Source organism: Lygodium microphyllum, chromosome 19 (genome assembly GCF_053477565.2).
Source record: "Lygodium microphyllum isolate KBCC chromosome 19, Lygodium_microphyllum_v1.1.10, whole genome shotgun sequence".
Classification (NCBI taxonomy): Eukaryota; Viridiplantae; Streptophyta; class Polypodiopsida; order Schizaeales; family Lygodiaceae; genus Lygodium; species Lygodium microphyllum.
Window position 1 is genome coordinate 85,509,243 of NC_141153.1, and position 24,345 is coordinate 85,533,587.

The 24,345-nt window shown below is 40.5% G+C and overlaps 1 protein-coding gene across 2 annotated transcripts in view; it reads right to left on the reverse strand.

The window, feature by feature from the left end:
* LOC148020116 (alcohol dehydrogenase 2-like) overlaps positions 1-23,818 on the reverse strand; it is a 47,966-nt gene extending 24,148 nt beyond the window's left edge. Inside the window, exons 1-5 of one of the 2 annotated variants that reach the window (XM_087700390.1) lie at positions 23,473-23,818; positions 22,095-22,163; positions 21,781-21,917; positions 21,616-21,662; positions 20,891-21,213 (exon numbers count right to left, since the gene is read on the reverse strand). In XM_087700390.1, coding sequence (XP_087556516.1) covers positions 20,891-21,213; positions 21,616-21,662; positions 21,781-21,917; positions 22,095-22,163; positions 23,473-23,509 — 613 coding nt within the window. In that variant the 5' untranslated portion in view covers positions 23,510-23,818. The remainder of the gene's footprint in view (positions 1-20,890; positions 21,214-21,615; positions 21,663-21,780; positions 21,918-22,094; positions 22,164-23,472) is intronic. The other variant, XM_087700391.1, reaches the window with a different exon arrangement.
* Positions 23,819-24,345: the final 527 nt, after the last annotated feature.

A 24,345-nucleotide genomic window follows, 5' to 3' on the forward strand; every position in this document is an offset into this window, starting at 1 on the left:
TCTGTCTTCTTGCCCTTTCCTTTCTCTTTCTTCCATTTGTAGCAGCCACATTTAAAGTGACCCTTCTTGCCACAATGATGGCATTCAATATCCTTGCCACGTGATTTACATCCCTTGCTATCAAATTTTCCTTTCTGCTATGATTTGCCCCTAGTATGCAAAGCATTGGAAGACTTATTGGATGCGTTGTTCTACTGATTCATTTCTTCCATGAGTAAAGCATTCTCTACATCAGCATACAAAAGGATCGCATTAGAATTGCTCGTAGCAGTCCTAAATGTATCCCAACTCTCTAGCAGAGTGCAAAACAAGAACATAGCCTTAAATTCTTCACCAATCATGAACTTCAAGGCAACCAGCTAGCTGAAAATGGAGTTAAACTCACTCAAGTGAGTAGAGATTGTTGTACCCTCTTTCATACGCAAATCCATAAGCTTTTTCAGCCAATACACTTTGCTTGCGGCACTCTTCTGTGCATACAATTCTTCCAGTCGTGTCCAAATAGCATAGGCAAAATCCAAACCTTCAATGTTAAACAGCAAGGCATCAGAAATCGATAGCTCAATGGTTGAGCATGCAAGCTCGTTTAACTCATCCCAATCTTCATATTCCATATCTGCAGGATTTGTTCCTTTGATGTTAATCGGCTTTGCCTGCTTCTTCTGCAACAAGATACTGTAGAATTGTTTATGCCAGACTGTAAAGTTATGTGCTCCTTCAAGCTTCTTAATGTGCATGAGATTACTGTTGTCACTGCTGCCAGCCATGATTTTCAACCCAAATGCGACCAAAAATTCAGCAAATGCCCGCCCAAACTGTCACACAAGTGACTAAGGTACAAACAAGTACCAACTAGCAATAAATAACCACGCAAAAGAAGAAATTTCAGATCTGCAAATAAATTTTCAGAAGCACTAAACCTTGTGCTACAGCACTCCACAACTGATTACACCTGTTTCAAGGGCAATTACATCACATTACATGAGAAGTCCCAAATTTTAGCTGCAATTTCTTTGTACATGCACCCACGAGTACAAAATTTGACACGCACTGTCAAAAGCCCCAAAATTTTTGTGCTCAAAGCATCAACCACACATTTGCACTGTCTCTGACATGCATAGAATAGACTAATTTTGCCAAAATAGAGAAATTTCAGCAAAACCCCAAATTTTTCCAAGTGCTAGATGTCCAAATTGCATGGAATTAAACCCGCATGTACATAAAATGACCAAATGACACACAAATTTTGCCCAAACAGTAAAAGCCCCAAATTGCACGCGGTCCAATGTACATCGATGTTGAGAAATTGGGTAAATCTCAGCCCAATTCTTGCATGTACATGAAAAGTCCCAAATGTCGGAGGCAAAATGTCACAAATTCCTGCAATTTCTGAGACAAATGATCTTGTTCTGCATCACAATCCCCAAATCTGTGAAAATCCCCAAATTTTCGGGCCAAGATTGCACAAATCTGCACTCTGTGATTATGCATGCGAACCCCCGTTAAGAAAGAGGGGTAAAAACTTTTTTTTTTAGAAAAAAGAAAAGAAATGTGTCCGCCAACACCATCCGGTCACCTACAGGTTGTTGCCTTTGCCTGCCCACCGTCTGACTTCGTGTGACGCAGAAACCCTCCCGTTGACTGTCAATCTACTACCCGTCAAGAGCTAGCCTGTCACTTTCTGCTAGTCACACCTGCCTGCTATCCGAAAGCAACTGTCACCTTGGCAGTCGCCTTCTCACCCAGCTCAATCCTGACGTCTCGAGAAGAGTGCACTCGTTGCCCGCTCTGATACCAATTTGTTATGCCTTGTAGCGCGAGAATCGAGACACACTGCTTGCCCATAGCAAAGAGACATGGGGGGGAGAGAGAGAGAGAGAGAGTGCAAAGTAGAGAGAAGAGTGAGCACGACTTATGGGTACAATAACGACTGTACCTCTTTAGGCTTTTAGATAGATAGATATATATATATATGAAAGTATAAATGTGCTAAAGGTGTGTTCACACCGGTGTACATATAAAAAGCATGATGGCCCTTTATTCCCAACAGTCTAGACATCAGAGAGGATGAGATGGGACCCATGGGGGAAATTGGGATGGCATATAAAGATCATGCAAAGCCCATCATGCTGCTCATTGGAAAGCTTTGGTTGCATATTGAGGGATATGTGAACAATGAAGAGTTTTTCATTGCTCCACTTTAGGGTGTGATGTGTTACTTAGTATGCCACAGTATCATCATATATATGCAATGATTGATTCATATGCAAAAAAGATCATCGTTCACCATAAGGGAAAGGCACTCACGCTTGATGTATAGTTAAAAGGAAAATCTCTCCCTGTTGTATCTACAACTACCATTTCTAAAGCAATGAAAAATCATCTTTCAATGTACTTGGTTTTTACTAAGGATAAGGACAATAGTGAGAATGTTGGAAATGTATCTAAGTTAGAAAAGGATTGCATGTCATTTTTGAAAATGTATCTTGATTGCTTCTCTTAATCACTTCCAGGGCAGCTAATACCTGCAGCTTGAAGATCATTCCATAGATCTTATCCGTAGAAGTAGCCTACCTAATAAGCCACCCTGCAAAGTTAATGCAGCCCAACAAGAGGAGATTATGAGTCAAGTGAATGAGTTGTTGAAAAAAGGACTAATTCAACCCAACTCATCTCCCTTTTGTTCTCCGATCGCTTTTCGATCCCTCCGTTTGATGATATTATGGATAGATTGCAAGAGACAACCATATTCAACCATATAGATTTGAAAAGTGGGTATCATCAAATATTAGACTAGAGGATGTGCCTAAGAAATCTTTCATGAAATCTTTGGATTGTATGAGTTTCTTGTTATGTCTTTTGGACTTATGAATGCTCCTACCACTTTCAATCGGATGATGGATCATATCTTCAAGCCACATAGAGCATTTGTGAACACTTTCTTTGATGACATAATTGTCTACTCAAAGAATGAGACAAAGCATAGAAAGCATTTGGGCATTGTGTTCAATGAACTACATAAGCAAAGACTAGTTATCAATGACAAGAAAAGTGAATTCTTTCTATATGAAATCCACTTTTTGGAACATATTGTATCAATCGATGGTATTCGTATGGACCTTGCAAAGGTTAAGGCAATACGATCATGGCCACTTCTAAGGAACATGAGACCCGCAACTTCTTAGGGTTATGTTCTTACTACATGAACTATGTACATAGGTTTGCTGAAATTGTATCTCCATTGCATGCTTTGCAGAAGAAAAATGTGCCATTTAAACAAACAACACTGGAAATTTCAGCATTTGAAAAGTTGAAGGAAAAGATGATTTCAGATCTTGTGCTTGTGTTGCCCGATCTTAAGAAGTCCTTTGTAGTTCAGTGTGATACATGTGGTAATAGCATTGAGACTGTTCTTATGCAAGATGGCCAAGTCATGGTTTATGAGAGCCAAATTCTCCACGGTGCAAAGAATAATTTGTTGTCTATGAGAAAGAGCTCTTGGCTATAATTCATGCACTGTCTACATGAAAACATTATATTGACCATCAAACTTTAAGATATTGTCTAACGCAAACAAAGTTGTTAAAGAAACATGTGAGATACGCAAATTTTCTCTCTATATTTCATTTTCAAATTGTACACATTGATGGTAAAAAGAATATTGTGGTTGATGCACTATCCCGTAAGCCGAAAATTTCAAATGTCGGCATGGTTTATCACACTGAGTTGGATACCATAAAAGAGCAATATGCTACTAATTCAAACTTTGCTAATGTTTATGATCAGCTTTACAATGGCCAAAAGCACGAGCACTTTGTGCTTAGAGATGGATTTCTGATGATACATGGACGACTATGTGTCAAAAGCAATTGAGACCTAGAGTTATTACTAAATCATAAATGTTATACTCCTCTATATGCAAGACACAGAGATATTAATCCACAGTCAAGGCAATGGAGTGTTTCTTTTATTGACTAGCTTTGAGGCATAATGTAGAGTAGTTTGTTAGGACATGCATCATATGTCAAAAGGTAAAGCATGATAGGCAAAAGATGTCGGACTTGTTGCAACCCTTGTCTATTTCAAACAAGCCTTGGCAAAGCATTACAATGGACTTTATTTTTTAGCTTCCTGTAATACCCACACAGAATTATGGGATATAAACTATCATTTGCAAGTTTAGCAAACAAGCCCATTTCATTCTGGTGAGAAGAAAATAAAGATTGATCGTATGACATGATTGTTTTTGCAACATATCTTTAAGTATCATGATATGCTAGAGTCGATCGTCAGTGATCGAGACCCTCAGATGACCAATTTATTTTAAAGGGGTTGTTTGAGAACATGGGTACCACGCTAAATTTCCATCATCCTTCCATCCGTAGACAGATGTTTCAAACCACAAGACACAATGGGAGCAGTATTTGCCATTGGTTGAGTTTGCTTACAAAAACACAATGCATACTTCCACTAAAAAAACTCCATTTGAGGTGATTGAGGGTGGCAAGAAGGTATCACCTATTCTGCAAACTAAGAATAAGATCTTTAAGGCTAATCATTATGTGGAAAACTTGGATGCAACCTATGCAAAGATAAAGTATACACTTCAGATATCACAAAAAAAGTAAAAGAAGACAGCTAATTGCCATAGAAGTGCTTTACAGTTTACAGAGAGTGATTATGTATTGATGCATTTTGAAAATGCAAGGTTGAAAAAGATGAAAGAAAGAGGGAGGTTGTATCCAAAGTTGAGTATGAGATACTGTGGGCCCTTCCAAGTGTTGAAAAAAAGCAGCGATGTGGCATATCGGCTGAAATAACCTCCACATTGGTGGATACACAATGCCTTTCGTGTCAGTTTGTTGAGGCCTTTTTGTAGTAATGTGCAAAAAGATATATCTGCTGAAATTCAGCCTGAGGTTGAGGAGCTGGATGGGATCTTGGTACCTAAGTAGATCTCGGTACATAAGGAAAGGAAGGTTAGAGGTAAAGTTTCCAAGAGATACTTAGTGAAGTTTCAAAACTATTCACCAATGGATGCAAAATGGATGGAAGAGAATGACTTAGCAAACCATCCTCAGTTGTTGCAGCTATACCTAGATGCATTTTAGTTAGAGCCAACTTCAGTTTGAGCTCAGTCAGATTCAACAAAGTAAAGGTTCAAAGCATTGCCTAATGCTCACCATTTAGATAGCTCTTGTATATAGTGGATCTCGGATGTATTCAACATGCATCCAAGGTACTGTGCTGTCAATATGTCTGCCATGACGTCACTATTTTGGTGTGTTGGCCACTACGAGATGTATGCAGATAAGTATAGGTGTTACCTCAACTCTGGCACTATACTTTTGTATTAGTTTGGGATCAATTCATGATCAGTTTGGTATGAGCTTTTGACTCAGTTGTGAGATCAAATTCTGATCAATTTCAACTCAATTTTTTATCAGTTTGAGAACCGTTTATGATCACTTTTGAAATTAGTTTTGCACAAGTTATACTAGTCAGTTTTTACAATCAATTTGTGATCAATTTGGGGTCACGTTTGGAAAAGTTTGTGATCAGTTCTCAGATCAGCATGTGATCAGTTTATGATCAGATTATGCTCAGTTTTCAATAGTTTACAGTTGGTTTCATGGACAATAGCATGCTATGAATGCCATTGATCCTTTCAACCATGGTTTGTGCTGAGAATATGCTTTACTATGGTTGTGAAGTTAGATAAGTTGAGAAACATGAATTATGGATACATCTAGTGGGTTTCTAGCAACAATTTTGGACTACTTTTCATCTTCAGCAAGGTTTGGGGCATGTGGCATGGTTAGACAAGTCGCCAATGTCGTGACTATGATGCCTCACCAAAATTCCAAAGCAATATGCTTTTCCTTCGGCACAATGCAGTGCAATGCAAGGATTTCAAGGGGAAGGTCTATCACGAGGACATGAAATTTTAAGACGTTTCAATCTCGCCGATAACACTTAAGTTACTAATCAAATGTGCAAGTTTATTTAGCACATGTGATACACATGGCAATTATTTCATGGTATCAAGCCAAGGACCCCGAGGATGCGGTAGGTATCAAAGGCAAAAGTTGTGATAAGTTATGCCAATTAGGTTTTGGTGGTCAATTAGTATCAATTTTAACCCTAGGACACTTGTTTAGCCAATAAGTGTCAATGGTGACACTAGGGACTAGCACTATTTAATTAATTAATGCAGATCTAAGGGTCAAGAGAGGTTGGGGACCACTCCAAGTTGCAAATGGCCTAGCCAATTTAATTATAGATGATCACATTCAATTTTGGGCAAGGTCAAAAGAACTAAAATTAATTCTCAAAACTATTTGATTTTGAAAATTGATTTAATGACTAGATAACGCTGAAAAATGGATTTAGAATGCTGCCACTTGGCAAAAATGCCCATGCAAACTAAGAAAATGTTTATAGAGGTTGAGTCTCAACCATTCAATCAATTTTTAGCTAGTCGGAGAGAGAGAGAAAAGGCTATTGATCATTTTCTAAGCAAAGAAACAATAATTGGCTAGACAAGCAACAACCGTTTGGAACCTTCCAAGGGCAAGCGACAGTAGGGAGACACCTTGCAAGGGATCTCGACAACATTTTGGAGGTGTCTGGCAATAAGTGTTGCATTAAATGCAAGCTGGAGCAAGCAGCAACAAGCAGATTTTAGCCTTTTCTTACGAAGAAAATCAGAGTTCTCTTTCATCTTGGCTCGCTCACCTTCTCTAGTCCATTCTCAAGAGATCTCAACTTATCTCAGTCATTTGAAGCAGATCTCAGCCAGATTTGATGGACAACAATGGAAATTCTATTGTAAACCCTAAATTTCTATAGAAATTAGGGTTGGCAGCCACCTCGAGACCCATGCCCAGCAATCATATATTAAAATCAACACCTACAATTTATGGTATTGTCAAGGATTTCAGATGCCCAGCCATCCATTGTAAATTTGGGGCAACATTTGGCCAATTGGGGTCCAATTAGAGCAAATCCTAGGTGAAAATCAAGGAGCAAATTGCCCAATTTGTTTATTGATTGTTGGAAGAGCAAAAGGATTTTGAATTAGCCAAGGGGATTGTGTAATCTTGGCTTGTAATCAATCCATTGGCAATGGAAGTTAAAGAAATACAGAAAGGGGTACCAGTTTTGGAGCCAACAGAGTGTCCATTGTCCAATAATTTTAAAGGTTAAGAGTGTATTTCAAGTTATGTTTATTTGTTGATTATTGTAATTAAGAGCTTAATCAAGGAATTACCACTCTCTCCAAGAAGAAAGATTGGTTTCATATTCTATATCCTCCATGAAATATTTATACTTAAGCGTTTTTTAAAAGTCATATTTATCCTCCAAGAAGAAAGACTAGGGGGAAATATTTATACTTATGCGTTTTTAAAAAGTCATCCCGGGTTTTGCCATAATCCACAAGAATAACTCTTACACGCAATCTAATCTACAAGACTACAACCCAATCAAAGTACAAATTCATTTGATTTGCACGAACCCCAACAAATTCCAATTTCTTTGCATAGAGCTGCAAGTAATTAGATACATCTCATCCTTCAAACTACTTTAATTCAGTCATAACTGACTTAAGTGCATTTCTAACAACTTCATGCTTATGCATCCCATATGTCTACATAATCTACCTCAGATCTCCCTGCTGTATAAATCCTACATCTGAAGAATCACCAATGATTGCTATTGAATCCCCCCACACAAATTCATGTTGAGTTCACCAAAGATAGAGAGACTTGTCATGTATTGCCAAAGCATAGATGTCATGTATTCCATAAGCCCTTACGTCTGAACCAAGTACATCATATATATTTGCATATACATCAATTTTTTAGACCTTTCCTTAGCATAAATCCGAGTATAATCAGCCCCACATGCGTATACTTCACCGTACAAAAGTATAAATAACAACCCCGGACTTTTTCAGCCCATATATTCATAATAAATCATGCACTAAATTACCAAAGACACCTTTCAACCTTAAAGATCAGTTTTGCAACTCACAACACTAGTGATTCAAGAAGGCATCAAATCAGTCCACTATATCTTTTGTTTTGGGACAGCCAATGACATAGGATAGTGATGAGTTTCAAAACAGTAGTGACTTATCTTAATGCCCTTGTTTGCTTCAGTTTTCGGTTGTAAAAAATCAACATACATCAGCCCCTGACATAGGGTTTCAATCCCCTCCACTGTCTCTCTTAAAATAGGACAACAATGGTCTTCAAGATGGCAAGAGTTTCAAGGCAATCATGTATACAAACTAGCGAAGAGATTTAACACAGCAATGGGCTGCTTCAAAAACCTTGTTTGCATTAGTTTATACCAATAATTTTCAGCATACAACAGCCCTTACAGAGCAGCTCATAAGTATGAAGTATGCAGCCCATGTGAAGATATGCTAGGGTTCACACTAAGGAAACACCCTGGCATCATTCCAGCAGTAAAACACTCCCACAAACAGCACTAAATCAGAGCTGAAAACCCTATTCCCGTTTGGCGTGATCATCACTTTCTTTAGTTCCTACATTGGAGAAGCAATCAACTGCTCCTGAACCTGGACAGTGAGGCTCTTGCCTAAGCAGAAGTGCAAAGAAAACATAGAACTGTACATTCGATGAAATCAGCCCATCATGCAAAGCATTTCCTCTGAGAATAGAGAGAGACTTGACCAAAGGGAGCAAGCTCTACTTCCGTACATGAGTCAAAGACAAAGAAGTAGTCTCCATAGCTGATGTACTTGCAGCAATCTACCCTCAGCCTCTAAAAACTTCACCCTCAGATCTGCCCCTCATGCCTATTACGTTTTTTTTTTAATGCTCTCTCTCTCTTTTGGAAATTTGTACCCAAATTGTGACACATGGCATACATGTAACAATTTTCTTGTTTAAACCTTCCGGTCTAAAATTCTCCATTAATGGTGCAAAATTTTGCCTCAACACATACCAAAAAATTAATCCTCGTGCAAAAACGAAGATAATGACACGAACAAATTCTAGGGTCCAAAAATAGTCCCTAACTTTTAGGGATGGTGACCCCTACATTCCTCAAGTTGTTCTGTGCAACTTTTATCATTGCAACTACATCAAAAAGTGTAATGTGACTTAATTAGGGGGACTTTTATTCCATGAGCATTCTCACATGTGTATCTTCTGTCTTAGCCAGGCTCATTGTCCTGCACCATCCCCAGTGGCTAAGCACACAGTCCCAAAGCACTAGCATTCTATTCTTCAATGCCCATTCAATATGGAACCGGTCCCAAGGCTCAGACAAACCATTAGTTCAATTTGTCCCAATGGCTGTCTCTTCTCGCCATGCAAAGATCCCAGCTTAATCCAAGAGAACTCTAGGGGTAAAAAGCAACAGCAACTAAACAAAAGAAAAATAAAATATTTATATAAGTAAATAAGGAAAGCAACTGCAAAAAGTATCACCACCTAGTGACACAAACCCTAAATGCAAAACGCAAAACGCAAAAACTCAAAACTCAAACAAAAAGACAGACATAGAGAGAAGAAAGTCTGAAGTGAATGAATGTTGTAAATGAATGTAAGAGTGTACAAAATGCCCAAGGGTAGAGCAATGCACTATTGGAGAGTGACGTCCACCGAAGACGGGTCCCAAGTGCAATAATCACCAATTAGAAATGAGAGAGTGCTAAATAATGAAGGGCATGAAAAGTCACCAAAACACAGCAATCGAAGACTAAAATCTAGTAAGCGCACTAGTGCACCACCAGAGGAAGGCTAAAAACTGATCACTCAAGGTATAGAACTGTCAGGCGACAATAGGAGAGGTGTTTGCTGATACAGACGGCATGTTGGACAGCAAAAATGCAAGTACTACAACAATCGTCCAATGGGAGAGATGGCAACAACCTATCACCTCGCACCAAATGCTAAAAACGTAGGCTAATCAGGTGCTACAATAATGCAGCAGATGGAGACCTCCAAATAGCAAGGTGATGGTTGAAAACAGTTTGCCTAGGGCTGGATAATGATGGGCTGCAGTCGGTGATGGCTAGACAATCGATGGTAGGTGGCTAATGGTTGAAATCTACACGGTAGAGTGAGAAACATGTACAAAAGGATGAGGCTAAATGATGGGCAGCCTATCTATTTATAGATGTTAAAGGGTATCCCAAAAAATTAGGGCTTTCAAAAACTACCGAAACTCTCTCGAACCGCACAACAAATTTTTATTTTTCATTAATTAAGCGTGTTTTGAGGCTATTTCAAAATATTAATCAACTGTAAAGCATGTTTTAGCTCAGCACCCCCTCTCAAGCCAAAAACTAAGCCTAAAAGAGAAGGCCTGCAATGCTTATCTCAAGGCATCCCATTTCAAAGCAACCATGGCATTGGACAAAAGGTGCATATCCACTGCCCAATGGCCTACCAAGACTACAAAGGCAATGTTTATCTTACCAAGGGAGTCCAAGTAATCACTGTAAAGAGGACAGGGCATCAAACAAAGGGTACTCAGCAATTGCCCAGTAGCCTACCAAGCCCTACAGAGGTGGATGAAACCATATTGAACTTTTTTTTTCCTTCTTGTTTTTTTCTTTTTGTGGGTGGTGAAAGTGAATGTTAGGAGTGGCAGCTGATTAAGTAACAGTGTCCCAAAAGAGGAGAGTAGGAATGGTACACCCAACACATCACAAAGCAATACAAGCATACGCAATCACTCAAGGATATCGATGGTTATCTTACCAAGGGAGTCCAAGTAGTCACCCTAGAGAGAACAAGGCATCAAACAAAGGGTGCTCGTGGGCTGCATGCCCAATGGCCTACCAAGCCTTACTACAGAGGTGAATGAAACCACACTTAACTTTTTTTCTTCTTCTTGTTTGTTTTCTTTTTGTCAGTGGTGAAAAGTAAATGTTAGGAGTAGCGGCCGATTAAGTAACAACGACCAAGAGTAGGGATGGTACACCCAACACATCATAAAACAGTACAAGCATACCCAGCCACTCAAGGATGTCGATGATGAGAAAAAGGTGATGAAGTATCATGTGAAAAAGGAGGGTGGTGTAATCTGCCAATGGAAATAGCTTAGAATCAGTCTAGTGGTACTCTACACAATGGGATGCATAGTATGCTCAATGTTGAAGAAAGCTCATGCAGCAGGTGCCACTTGGACAGTGTCTCTCATGGGTAAATTATTCACTTACCCAAGTGCCCTAGTACAAAAATGATAAAATCATGCAAATGCATAGAAGGTACAACAAGGGGAAAGGCCAATATCGAAGACAAGTACAAAAACCTATAGAATACCAAGAAGGGTAGAAATCCCCTCTCAACTTGGATGTCGATGCCGAAGAAGAAAGAGGAGCTTGAGAATGTCGGTCTTCGTGTGGTACCGAGAACCAGGTGGATAAAGATGATGAAGCATCCCTACTGGAAGAGCAAGGATAGAAGTCACCGCCATGATAGCATCAAGAGAGATGTTGCATGATCCGCCACGGGGAGGAAAAGCCTCCATGCTAGTAGAAGAGCAAAACGCCAAGTAGATGGAACCATGAAAGGAACAGCATACATTTCCTCTCTCCAACTCATGAAGGACTAAACTGAAGATAATACAAAACCCTAAAAAAGATTTAAAAAATCTGCAAGCACAAAGACGAGGAGTGAGATGCTCTAGAAAACAAAATTGAAAATAAAAGAAAGCAAAGCCAAGTGCAATGCAATGAGTATGTAAGTATGCAACGGAAGTCTAAAAAAGAAAAGGCTAAGTATGTGGCCACCATTGTGTATGACGAGGTGGGGAAGTAGCCCTAGAAGGTATAGTGAATATCCTAGGAATGGATGCATAAAGTGCAATAGGTGAGCCACTAGCAAACCAATCGGCCAATCCTTCATGAGTTATGAAGGAATAGGCTGCTGAGGCTGTCTGTGTGCCACATGTCGAGTAGCCATTGGGACATATGGAGCAGATGGTGCAACAGCAAGAGATGTAGCCCCACTAGACTTATCAACCAAAGTGGAGGCAATCGTAGCAGCCTACTATGGTTTTCTAGGTGGAAGACCTTGGGCTTTGATACGATACTCCTCATCCACATGGCCCGATCTCTAGCAATGCGTACAAAACCTATTTTCCATAGAAATTTGTTGCCAAAGAGGTCTTGTTTCTTTGGTTCCGTCGAAGGAAGTAGTATCACCCTTATTTTGGTTTGCCTTCGCATCTTGCAAATTCTTGCTACTATTGGTTTTCCCTCCCAAAGAAGAGGCCACCAATCCTTGCCCCTATGAATGGATGTGTGTGGAGAACTTGTGGACTTGATTGTGCAACCTCGCATAACACAAGAACTAGCACTCAAACTCATAGAAGATTGTCAATCTAAGGAGTGAGATAATGTGTTGGATAAAATGGAAGTAATTGTCAAGCAACTTGTTTAAGAAGAACATAACCTAATTGTCGTCTGACTTCAAGGAGCCAATGGTAGCAAACTCGATGATTATAATCATCCCCTTCCTTAATGGAAAACTCCTGAATCTCAAAATCGAGATTGATATGTCGAGTGCAATCTCGAACTACGTAGTGATCAATGAGATGACTCTAACGCTCAAATGTGAGGGGAAAATACTGTAACTGAGAGTGGAATTCAAGAAACAACCCCTACATTAACTCAACATTGGTTGAGGTATTGCGGGCTCTCCATTGATAGATGTGATTAGGGTGAGCAAATTGAGAGAGTTGGTATCAATGATGAGGTCCCAAAGTCCTTGAGATTCAAGCACTTATTGCATGAAGCTCAACCAAGCAGTGAAATTCGACCCATTAAAATGATCTTATCCATTAAGGCATTTTGTGCCGTTGCAACAGGAGTGGTAGTGCTAGGAGATGCAGAAGGTGTATAATGGGGGGTAGGGTGAATAGGGAGGATAGGAAGGTAGAGTCGAGTACACTTTGAAAGTAATCCCAGAGTGCGCACCATTCATACAAGAAGTGTGCATAGTGGATTTAAATGTGGGCAAGGGCGGTGTGGGCATGGTAACCGCCTATGGAACCCAAGGTGGAGGGATAGGGACGCGGAGTAACCCAAGGGATATGGAACGACAATCCATAAGCAAAGAATGGAATCCTTGCATTTGAAAGGTCGTGCAAGGGGTTTATGAGTATTCAAAGGTAGTGAGGGTGATTTCCATCACAACCATCCTAGAGAGTGGAAGGATGTGGTAAAGTGGGGTATGTGAAAGATATAATATTAAACCCCCTAACGATACACCAAGAGGTGGAGTGAAAGGAGGGTAGATAAATGGTGGGATGGAGAAAGAGAAAATGTTAGGAGCGGAGATGGAAAATCCAATCCATATTGTACTTTGAGCAGAAGTGGAATGTAATCCAAGGTTTTGGAATAAAAAAAGTGAGTAGGTCATAATATGAAGAAGATAGTGGTGAGATGGGAGGGAGTTAAGAAGTGTGGTTTACAGAGAGTGGAAGGATGTGGTAAAGTGGGGTATATAAAAGATACAATGTTAAACCCCCTAATGATACACCAAGAGGTGGAGTGAAAGAAGGGTGAGTAAATGGTGGGATGAAGAAAGAGAAAATGTTAGGAGCGGAGATGGAAAATCCAATCCTATTGTGCTTTGAGCAGAAGTGGAATGTAATCCAAGATTTTGGAATAAAGAAGTGAGTAGGTCATAATATGAAGAAGATAGTGGTGGGATGGGAGGGAGTTGAGAAGTATGGTTTAGTTGCTCAAATGAAATAGATGGCAAAGATATATCTGATTAGGGGTATATGTCTCGAGAGCCTCCTCTATTAAAGTTAACATATTGAAAATCATCAAGATCCTGCACAACAAAGAAAAAAACATGAAAGGGTTTTGGTTCATATGACTCAAAAAGCTCATACGAACCTGAAATAAGACCCAACTGAGATAAAGGAGATGGATCGCCACATGTGTCAAATGTCATAATCCCTCCAAGATCAAGGAGATGGCCAATCTCACCAATTGGTCCAAATGAAATAGTAGCACTCATTGGAGGAGTGCAAACTGAACTGAACGTGATGCATAAGTACTCCTCAAACTCTTCATCTGTAAGATGACCAAAACAAGAAAAAGAAGATGGTAAAGGTGAAGGTGTATCTATCTCCTCCTCCAGACCATAATGCCTTCTCAAAGCCTCCAATGATGGAAAAGCTTGAAAGGACATCATAGGATCCAAAGAAGAAAGTTCTTGAGATATTATGAGTCCAAATCGAGTCGCATATGAGTCTCACACAAAGACTAGCCTCCACAATTGCTGCAAGATACTCTTTAGAAGAGCACCGGCTCTGATAACATGTGAAGATATACTAGGGTTTACCCTTAGGAAACACCACATGTACAACCAAGACTGAAACACAAAGACTCAAATAGAGACAAGCATATCCTAAACGCAAAACACAAAAGGCCAAAACTCAAAACTCAAACATAGAGACAAACACAGAGAGAAGAAACTCTGAAGCGAATGAATGTTGTAAATAAATGTAAGAGTGTACAGAATGCCCAAGGACAGAGCAATGCAATGTCGGAGAGTGACATCCACTAGAGACGCATCCCAAGTGTAGTAACCACCAATCAAAGATGAGAGAGTGCTACATAATGAATGGCAATAGGCTCGTTACCAAAACACAGCAATCGGAGACTAAAATCTAGTAAACGTAGCAATATACCACCAAAGAAGGCTGAAAACTAATCACCTAAGACAGAGAACTGTCAGCGACAATAGGAAAGGTGTTTGCTAATGTAGACAGCCTACTAAACAGCAAAAATGCAAGTACTATAACAATCATTTGGTGGGAAAGATAGCAACAGCCTATTGCCTAGCACCAAATGCTGAAAACACAAGTTGATCAAGTGCTATGATGATGCAACATATGGAGACCAAACAACAAGGCAACGGTTGAAAACAGGCCGCCTAGGGTTGGATAGTGATGGGCTGCAATCGATGATGGCTGGATAGCAGATGGTAGGTGGCCGACGGTTGAAATCTACACGGTAGAGTGAGAAACCTACACAAAAGGATGAGGCTAATGGTGGGTAGCTTGTCTATTTATAGATATTAAAGGATGCCCCAAAAATTTAGGGTTTTGGGGGACCACTAAAACTCTCTCTAAGCGTGCACCAAATTTGCATTTTTCATTAATTGAGCGTGTTTTGGGACTGTTTAAAAATGCTAATCAGTTGTAAAGCGTGTTAGCTCAACAACCCATACATGCCTCATGAGTCGTGATAGTAGTGAATACATAGAAGTAGATTTAAGACAACAATAGGCCTACTCCTACTTCTTGTTTTCCTCAGTTTATAATAGTAAATTTCAACATATAACAGCCCACAATCTCCCTTGATGTAGGACAACAAAGCAAGCATAACAGCAGTATGATTCAGGACAGCAGTGCCTTGCTGTAATTCATCCCTATAAAACCCTACTTTCAACCATAGACATCAGCCTTGAAGCCTTCAATATTCAACCATGTTTGTGCCCAAAGCAAGACACAAAGCTCTTCAATACTCGGCCACATAGCATGCTGCCCAGCCCTATCCAAAGCCAAGAGAAAAGAGGCAAAGATCAGCCTACAAAATCCAATGCAAATTACGTTGGCTGCCTTGTTCATTCCACAATTGCTCGTGCCACTCCTCGTCTTCAGCTGTTCTGTTATTCTTTCTCGCACAACTGACCAAGCACTCCTACTTTTTTCCATTCTTCGCTCTCAATCCAAAACACCATGCAGATAGGTTCACACATTGTTCTTCAAGCTATTCCACTCTTCACACATGCATGTAAGATGGGCAACATCCTGTACCTCCTATCCAATCACTTCAATCAAGTCATATTCATATTTTATTGCCTGCCTTCAAAGCCACATGACACCGGAAATAGGATCATAAAGGTGATAGCCTCAGATGGTTTGGTTGTAGTCAATGAAGATGTGAAGCTTCAACTTAAAATCCAACTTTCTCTCTACTCCCTAGGTACATGCAAATAAGCATCACAACCAAAAACATGAAAATGAGAAACAGAGGGCTTTCTGCCGAGAAAAGCCTCACAAGGAGCCTTGCCAGAAACTGTTATGGCACAATTGCAGATGTGAACCACAATGAACACCGCCTCACCCCAAAGAGTATGTATGAGGCAGCTTATAATGCTCAAGCATGGAGCATGATATTTCCAACATTCGTTTATCACTCTTACCACACCATTGTTTGATGGTGTGTCAACACTAGTGTATTCCACCCCAATTGAAATGAGAAGAAGAATACCACTAATACTCATTAGTGGTAAACTCCCCACCCTAATTTGCTTGCACAATTTAAAATATCTATGAGAGGACTACCTCTCTACCATGCCCCTCCAATCACAAAAGTGCTCAAAAAGAAGGCCCATACAAACCTAGAGCAATCATCAATAATCAACATAAGGTAAATAGCCTTGGCTAATGACGAAGTGTGAATGGGGCTGCACAAATCCATGTGGACAAGCTCAAGAGTAGTGGCTCAACGAAAAGCCTTAAGTGGGAAAGGCTTTCAATGTTGCTTTCCTCATATGCAACTAAGATAAGGTATTCGGTAACCCCTCAACCAAATGTGTACAATTAAGCTACCACAAGCCTCATAGTGCAAGTGGCCATAATGGGAATGCCAAAGAAGACCCAACTCTAAGGAAGACCTCGTTGAAAGAGTTGCAAGCATATACAGCCCACTTTTTTGAAGAATAGTCCGGAGAGACTCGCCAATAGCCTCATCTCAAGCTACACATCACAGCTAGTAAAGATGACCTTGGTGGTTAGCTATGCAATAGTATAAATAAAAAGAAGATTAAACCCAAAATCTCAAACATCAAGGATGTCAAAAATTGACCTCCATGCCTGATGGTTTCGTAGCAAAGGTAAAGTGCCCATACCATGAACTAGCATTGAAGCCTTCTCACCAATGGTGATCGATCCTCAACATCCTACAACCACTCTCCATGAAGAAATACATGATTGATTGCGCACCACTATCCACTCTAAAGATGCCAAAGCAAACTCCACCTTTGAACCAAGAAGAGAGACAAATTCGTACTTTATAGCTGGTATCCACCAACCAAGACTTCAATTCTGAAGATGCCAGAGCAAACTCCCCCTCTAAACCAAGAATAGTGACAAGCATGGACTCTATAGCTATATGGGTACCCTTTCTGCAACAAGGGTGCCTCTTGGAAGATCCTTCCTTCTCTTTCTTCCCTTTCCCCCCCTCCTTACCCTTCTCCTTCTTCTTCCCCCCTTCCCCCTCCCCAAAAGCCCACTCTTGATCCTAAAAGGGTCTCAAAATGTCAAGCCTCTAGAACAAGCACTAATGGAACCAATTTTGGCTTTGGTATAATTAAGTGTTCACATGTGAAATGCAAGTTATATTGAGCACGGTGACAATCCAAAACCCTAGTTGGATAGTGGGGGATATTAGCAAAAGTCGTGATAATTTACGTTGGACAAGTGCTAGTGGGTGCTTGGTGACAGTCTTGACTCTAGGCATTAAATGCGCCCTTGGAAAATGACTTGTGGTGTCTTTGGGCTAGACAAAATTAAACCTTCAATACTTAGAACTAAGGCCAATGAAAGTTAATAGACTTTCGTGTTCAAAGGGCTTAGCATTTTAAATTGCAAGAAGAGAGAAACAAGGTTGAGACCTAGTGTGGCCACCAAAGTGGATGAGAAGGTGGTAGAAGATGGAGGAGAGATTCCAAATGGATCCATGCTGGGAAATAAACTTCAGAGAAATACCTTCAAAGTGTAGAAGAGTGAAGCATTGAAGAGTCAGAGGATAGATGACCTCCAAATGCAAAGTCTTCAGCCTTTAGATGCTATCCAGAGTAAAAACACAGCAAGCAGGAGTCCTCCACAGCAGAAACACAGCACCCAACAGCTGCTCCAACAGGAAGACATAGATCTCCATCCTTCATCAGAGGTCCAACATGCAGTCCAGCATTAAAACGCAACACTTCCAGCCTTTGTCAGATGACGAACAAGCTGTTGAGCAGTAAAATGCAGGTCTGTGGGCTTTGCAGGGCAGGCCAGGCCAGGCCAGAAACTTGAAGTGTGTAGGCTGCAGTCAAGAACAGACATGACTACATATTAAAGGGTTAGGGGCAGGGCGAGGGCTGCAGGCTCTAAATGCAGCTATGGCAAGGGAGGAAGAAACCAATGAAGAAGAGCAAAGATTAGGCAATGAAGCATGTGAGAGATGGCAGCAAAAGAGGAACACCCAAGCAAGAAGAAAAGATGGAAGGCAATAAAGTGAACTCAGCTGAATACTAGATGAAAGCTGAATAAAATGATCAGCCCCTCCACATGCTACAACATGTAGCTGCAGTGAGGGCACTAAAAGTGAGAAGGCAGTAAGTGGTAATGGCCAACTGACAGGTGTGCCTATAAACAGGCAAGAAACCCTTAAAGAGACCCTAAAAAAACTCAACAGTGGAACTTGGGCCAAAAAGATGGATGGGGCTCAAAAATAGGGACAAAGGACAATAAGATTAGAAGTGACCAAAATAAGTGGACCCAAACAGAGCTTCTAGTGTCCCTCACTAACTCTATGCAGGGCTCACAACCAGGACATGACCACGTCCACAAACAAGATCTATGTCACCTTTGACTAAACAAACACTCTCAGAAGCTTCCAACAATATGAATCATTTATTTCATTTGTATCTAGGAAAGAAGATTCTTGTGATACATATGAGAATCCGTGTGGACTGTAAATCCACGGGGCAGCTACAATTTGGTCATCTCATCTTGGCTGATGGCATCCGGTACACACCATAATTGTGATAGTAGTACTACTCTCAAAGCCATATGACAATTGAAATCATTTATACTTTCTACCGACTTCTTTAAAAGGTCATTATGGACTATACTAAAATTGTTAAAACCCTCTCAACATGATTGATAAGGATGTCCAAAACTAGAAAAGCTATTAGCCCTCCCATTATCTAGAATGAAGAACTTGATGAACATGTTCAAAGCCTAGAGCTGCCAGTTACAACTGCATCATTTCACAAGTTCATTGGTTTGAACAGATCTTATGAGGTTCATATGGAATTAGATGGCTGATCAATTGCTTTTGGGAGCTCACTAAAACCCAAACGCACTACACCACAATAGAAAAAACTTTTGACAGTCATCTACGAGCTTAAAAATTCAAAGTCACTAGTTATATGGCACCAAATTCATAGCTTGGACAAACCATCTTTGCAATCAGCCCAACCTTTGAGGCTGTTAGACAAGGTAGACAACTCTCATGCAGGAGTTTGAGTCTAAGATGCACTACTACAAGGATGCAGCTAAAAGTTGATCTTCTTGGCTTCTAGACTATCTTCTCTCAAGGGGTGTTTTTGGACAAATCCTCACTTTGCATAGTTTACAACTGTCACAATGCACCGAGTATTGGACACCTTAGCATACATCAAACTTGGTCTTAGTCAGCCTATACTCCTATTGGTTGCATGTGTCCATAGTGACAACTTACAAAAGTCAAAAGACACAAACAGCTAAAGCTTTTATAGTCACTATACTTTTGTCATTTGTAACTTCACCCCTAAAGATATTTGCTGAGGAAAGCAATCAATCGCAAGAGGAAAAATGATACACTCTTGGACATCCAAGATGGACATCTGCAGCATCAGTCAGTGGTATCACTAGGTGTAAACAGCTCTAAAGGCTAGGGCAATTCAAGAGTCCTATAAAAATAACTTAAGGACTCACTTGCACCACAACTTGTGTGGGCACCAATGCTTGTGAAGTGAGGTTGGGCCAATATATTGTTGGTCCCAAGCATGAAAGTGAGCCCATGTTGGCCTTGTAGCTGAGAGACAAGCTTGATGTCCATCCTTGTTGTTTCCAGTGTTATGTTGGTATGGGTAGCGTCATGTCATGTGTGCCAGTTGGATCATGTGGTGTTTCATTACCACTAGCTTCATAGATCGTTTTGATGTAGCTAACAACCACCATTCATCCAGTCCATTTGCAATGACCCTTGTTGTCAACTCTTGCAGGTAGAATAACAAGCAAACAAGAGGTGGCAGTTCATTAGCAGCATAGTAGCTCCACATGTCTGAAGGGAGAGGTGCAAACTTGCAACACGAGTGACACATGATCCTCTAGCCAAGGCTCTCTCATTCGCATCATGTGACTCCTCTGGCTGGCAAAGGCTATTTCAGCCATACGGTTGGATAACATAAAACTACTACAGGAGCTCCAAGAGCACTAAGAGGATGAAGGAACTGAGAGAGATTTCTAGGGCATTTTTGGAATACTGAAGAACCTTTTTCCATTGATGGCCAAGTATCTAGTGGCCAGTTTTGCTCTCTGTACCCTCCTTTAGCCCACGCTTGCTACCTAGTAGAACAGCCAGCTTAAAATATAATCAAAGGTTTTTGTTTTTCTTATGAGAGAAACCAAACTCTCCTCAAAAGTTGTCTGTAACTAATGTGCTTCCACCTTGTTTGCCATCAGGCTCAAAGGCAGGTTCATAGTATCCATGGTCACAAATCAGAATATGCCATATATGCTCCCTGAGGTTGTACTGTGAACCTCTAAATCCATCAAACATCAAATGGATCCTCAGGACAAGCATGGTGATGAAGGTACCATCACAATCTTAAAGATCCCTACAGCATTTCCTAAAATGACTTGCTTGAAATTCAAAATCTAAGAAAAGGTCTCAAGTTCATATTATGCATATTGTAGTCCCTTGAAAAATCCTCTCATCTTTACTAAAAGGCACAAAACTGCAAAGAGCTATTCAAAAAAGTTACTTTAGAGCAACCCATGAGTACTGGAAGACCAAAAGCTTTTAAGGACAATATCAAACATTAGAACTTCATGGTACCTGTAGTGACTCCACAGCTCAAGACACACACTTTATCAAGAGAAGCAGCAGGATTGATTTTCACAACATATGCCGACTCTATGACAGTATATTCACTAAATGTGGAGCCCAGGAAAAAATATATGGGCTTTCCACCAATGGAGAAACGTGATTTATTGTCTGAAAGCATAACATGGCGTCCTACATCCGCTTGAAACTTCAAGCACTGGTTGCTTCTTTTGCTTTTGCAATGACGACAATCATAACATTCTCCAAGAAAGACTGGAAGAACATGGTCCCCTTCTTGCAGGTCAGTTACACCTTCTCCTACACTCTCAACAATCCTGCATTAGAACCAAGAACACAAAAAACACATGATGTCACAAAAGTCGCAAACAAATGTCAACTCAAACCAACAACCATATTAATCACAGACCCAATTTGGACACCCAACTCTGTTATGCCTGTTGCATGATTGCATGATGCTTTGAAGAAGAATTACAAACCATATTGACCACAGACCCGTGTATTAGTATTGTCAAGTGAATCAAAAGTTGTGATGCAGGATGACTGGATGAAGTTTTGCACTGAAGAATCCCACAGGTTTTATATCTGAGAGTTCTAACTTTGGTTTGCACAAGACCACTTATGATGAAGACCACTGATGATAAGTATAAGGTTGCTACATGAATTAAGATGGCCCTTTAGATGTTATCACACTTGGGAAGTAAGATGAATGTCCATACCCAGCTGCTTCATGCCCGAAAATCCGTGGAAAGTTGCCAGTTTTTAGCTGCACAAGTAATATAAGGCACGCTTTAGTCTCTCCTAAACAGTTAATATTAGTTTATTTCCTGTGACTGCAGACATAGAACACCCAAAATAGCTCGAGAGCAAAACACAAAACTTACTCTGTCTTGCCAAAATGTCACATCACTGTGACATAGTGCTGTGTAGAGAATCTTAATCCGAACTTCTCCAGCCTGAGGAGGATCAACCTGAATCTCTTCAATGACAAGCGGTTCTCCTGCTGCCCAACATACAGCAGCTGGAGAAACCAAAAGAGAAAAATAGAGGAAATCTCAGCACACAGGATTGAAAGCGACTCACAATGCTGCAAACTATCTACTTTCGTTCATTTGGTTGCATGAAAAGCCTCAAAACAACATGCGTCAGTACAGAAGAAGATTTGAGCAGATTGGAACCCGGCTAATAGGTCATTAACCTTTGCGGAGCCTGTTTAATGGAACAACGTTTGGCCACTCTATCCTGCTAACTTCCCATGCCCTGTCCACTAAGCAAACACAGACAAGAAGTTTTAGACATTTTCCCATGGGGAAAATGGCTTTTTTCCATCTTTTCCCTTAGGGTGTTCAACATCTCATAAGCTTGTGCTCAGGAGGTGCGGCATGCCTAGCTTGAATTCCTGACTGTTGAAGCATTTCCAGCAAAGTCCATTTCAATCCTTTGATTTTGGATCCAATTCTGACAGGGTATGTTACAATGGAGCATACACCCTAATCCTTTCTGGATCTCACGTTTTCGATCCAGAGATCAATATAAATTCTCCGCAGTTGGGGGACAATGGACTTTTTTCCTTCTTTGTCCCTAGACCGTTCAACATAATGAACTTCAGCACGAGAGGCCCTGTATACCTAGCTAGGTGCGGTTGGGGGCAGTGGGCTGCCAGCCTGCCGCCCCCAGGAGGCACCACGTACCTAGCTAGGTGGTGCTGGTGGGCCCCCACCTGGCTAAGGGGCCTCTAGCCCCTGCCCCCAACTGCACCTAGCTAGACATTCGGTGCCTCCCGATCAAAAGCCGATGATGTTGTTGTAATTCACAATTATAATGGGCATTTGTCTAAATTTTCTTGTGATACCATTAAGCTCCCATCCATGTCTCCATCAACATGGGCAAAACGCGTATACCATTGCTAGTAGTGTTATCAGACGCATGCGCGAATTGCATATGTCATTGCCGTTAGTGTTATCATCTTGCATGCCCATGTTACTGATTATGAGTGTCTCACAAAGACACACACAGGTAAATACATAAAGCAAAGTCAAGGCAACATATCACTTGAGATACATAGTAGCAGGCTGATCACTGAGAAGAGAGCTAATAATCAGATGAAGCCTGACCATTTTTATGTTAAAACTCTGACCACGGTCACTCAATCACACAAGAAATTTAAAAAATTTTCCTAAGTAAATATACGTAAGCATATACTGCGGCGTGTAGAGATTGGATTGCAGGTCGGTATAATCGGTAGTAGGCCAAATCAATTTCCCATAATCTCCGGCTGCTGCATCATCGATCGCTTGGGTAATGGATGTAAGAGATTTGCTCGTGAAGAGCAAGCCTCTCTCTCTCTCTCTCTCTCTCTCTCTCTCTCTCTCTCTCTCTCTCTCTCTCTCTCTCTCTCTCTCATATATGGCCATAGTTTCCTTTTTCCTACTTCCAGGAAGCAGAGTACTGAGGCAGCATCCGGCTTTCTGTGAATTCTAAAGCCAGCTCTAGTTAAGAAGCTGCTAAATAGATAGACAGAATGAGAAAAGGCAATATGAATTGTGTCACACAAAAGATTTAGAGAGCTTTCTAACCTTTGCAAGTGATGACTTCTCCAGTGGTGGGTGCCATATAGTGATGGTTGATCACAGTCGCTATTAAGTATTGTGGGATGGGTAACACACTAATATGCAATTCTATACAGCATTCCAGCCAGAATGATAATAAGCAAGGTCTCTAGTAATGGGCTCGCCCTGATGAACAAGCGATGTCTTTGCAATTCTCCTGTGAAAGAGACAGGAAGGGCAAACTTCAAGACAGAGGATGGGCGGCCATTGCTGCTATTTATAATTTGGGGATAATAAATTGCATCACCGATAGCATTTGCAATAAGGCCCATAAACTTTTAGTAATTCTTATCTTGTATTGGATTTTGTCTTCATTGTATGTACGCATGCCATTGCATAGATGATGTCGGACTTCCGAGCAGCATTTCCTTTCCTTGTTCTGCTACTGCGAGTCCCCTTTTTTCGTATATTAAGACAAGACCCAGTTGAAATTTAAAACCCCAGGGGTGTGTAGATACTAGAACGGGTAAATAGGCACAGCGTTGGAATAGGACGGGTGCAGAATGGGTGGTAAATAGGCGCACTGCCCAAGAAAAACAAAAGGTTTAATGTAAAATGCATTGGGAAAATATCGAAAAATACCTTCAAATCTTTTAGAAGAAAGATTTAAGACGAACACCACTAAATTTTCAATTATAAAACTTGCAAATACATATAACTTGATTCAAAAATTCCCTCTAAAACTTTTTTTTCGTTGAAAGTGATAAGTGTATTGCAAGAAAAAAAAAGGGTAGAAATTGTCTAGTGGGGGTGGGGGGGGGCCCATTGTTTAGGGCTTAAACTAGTTACACGGAGAATTTAAATAGCCTCAAGTCATAAGTAGACTTTTAGATAGGGGTC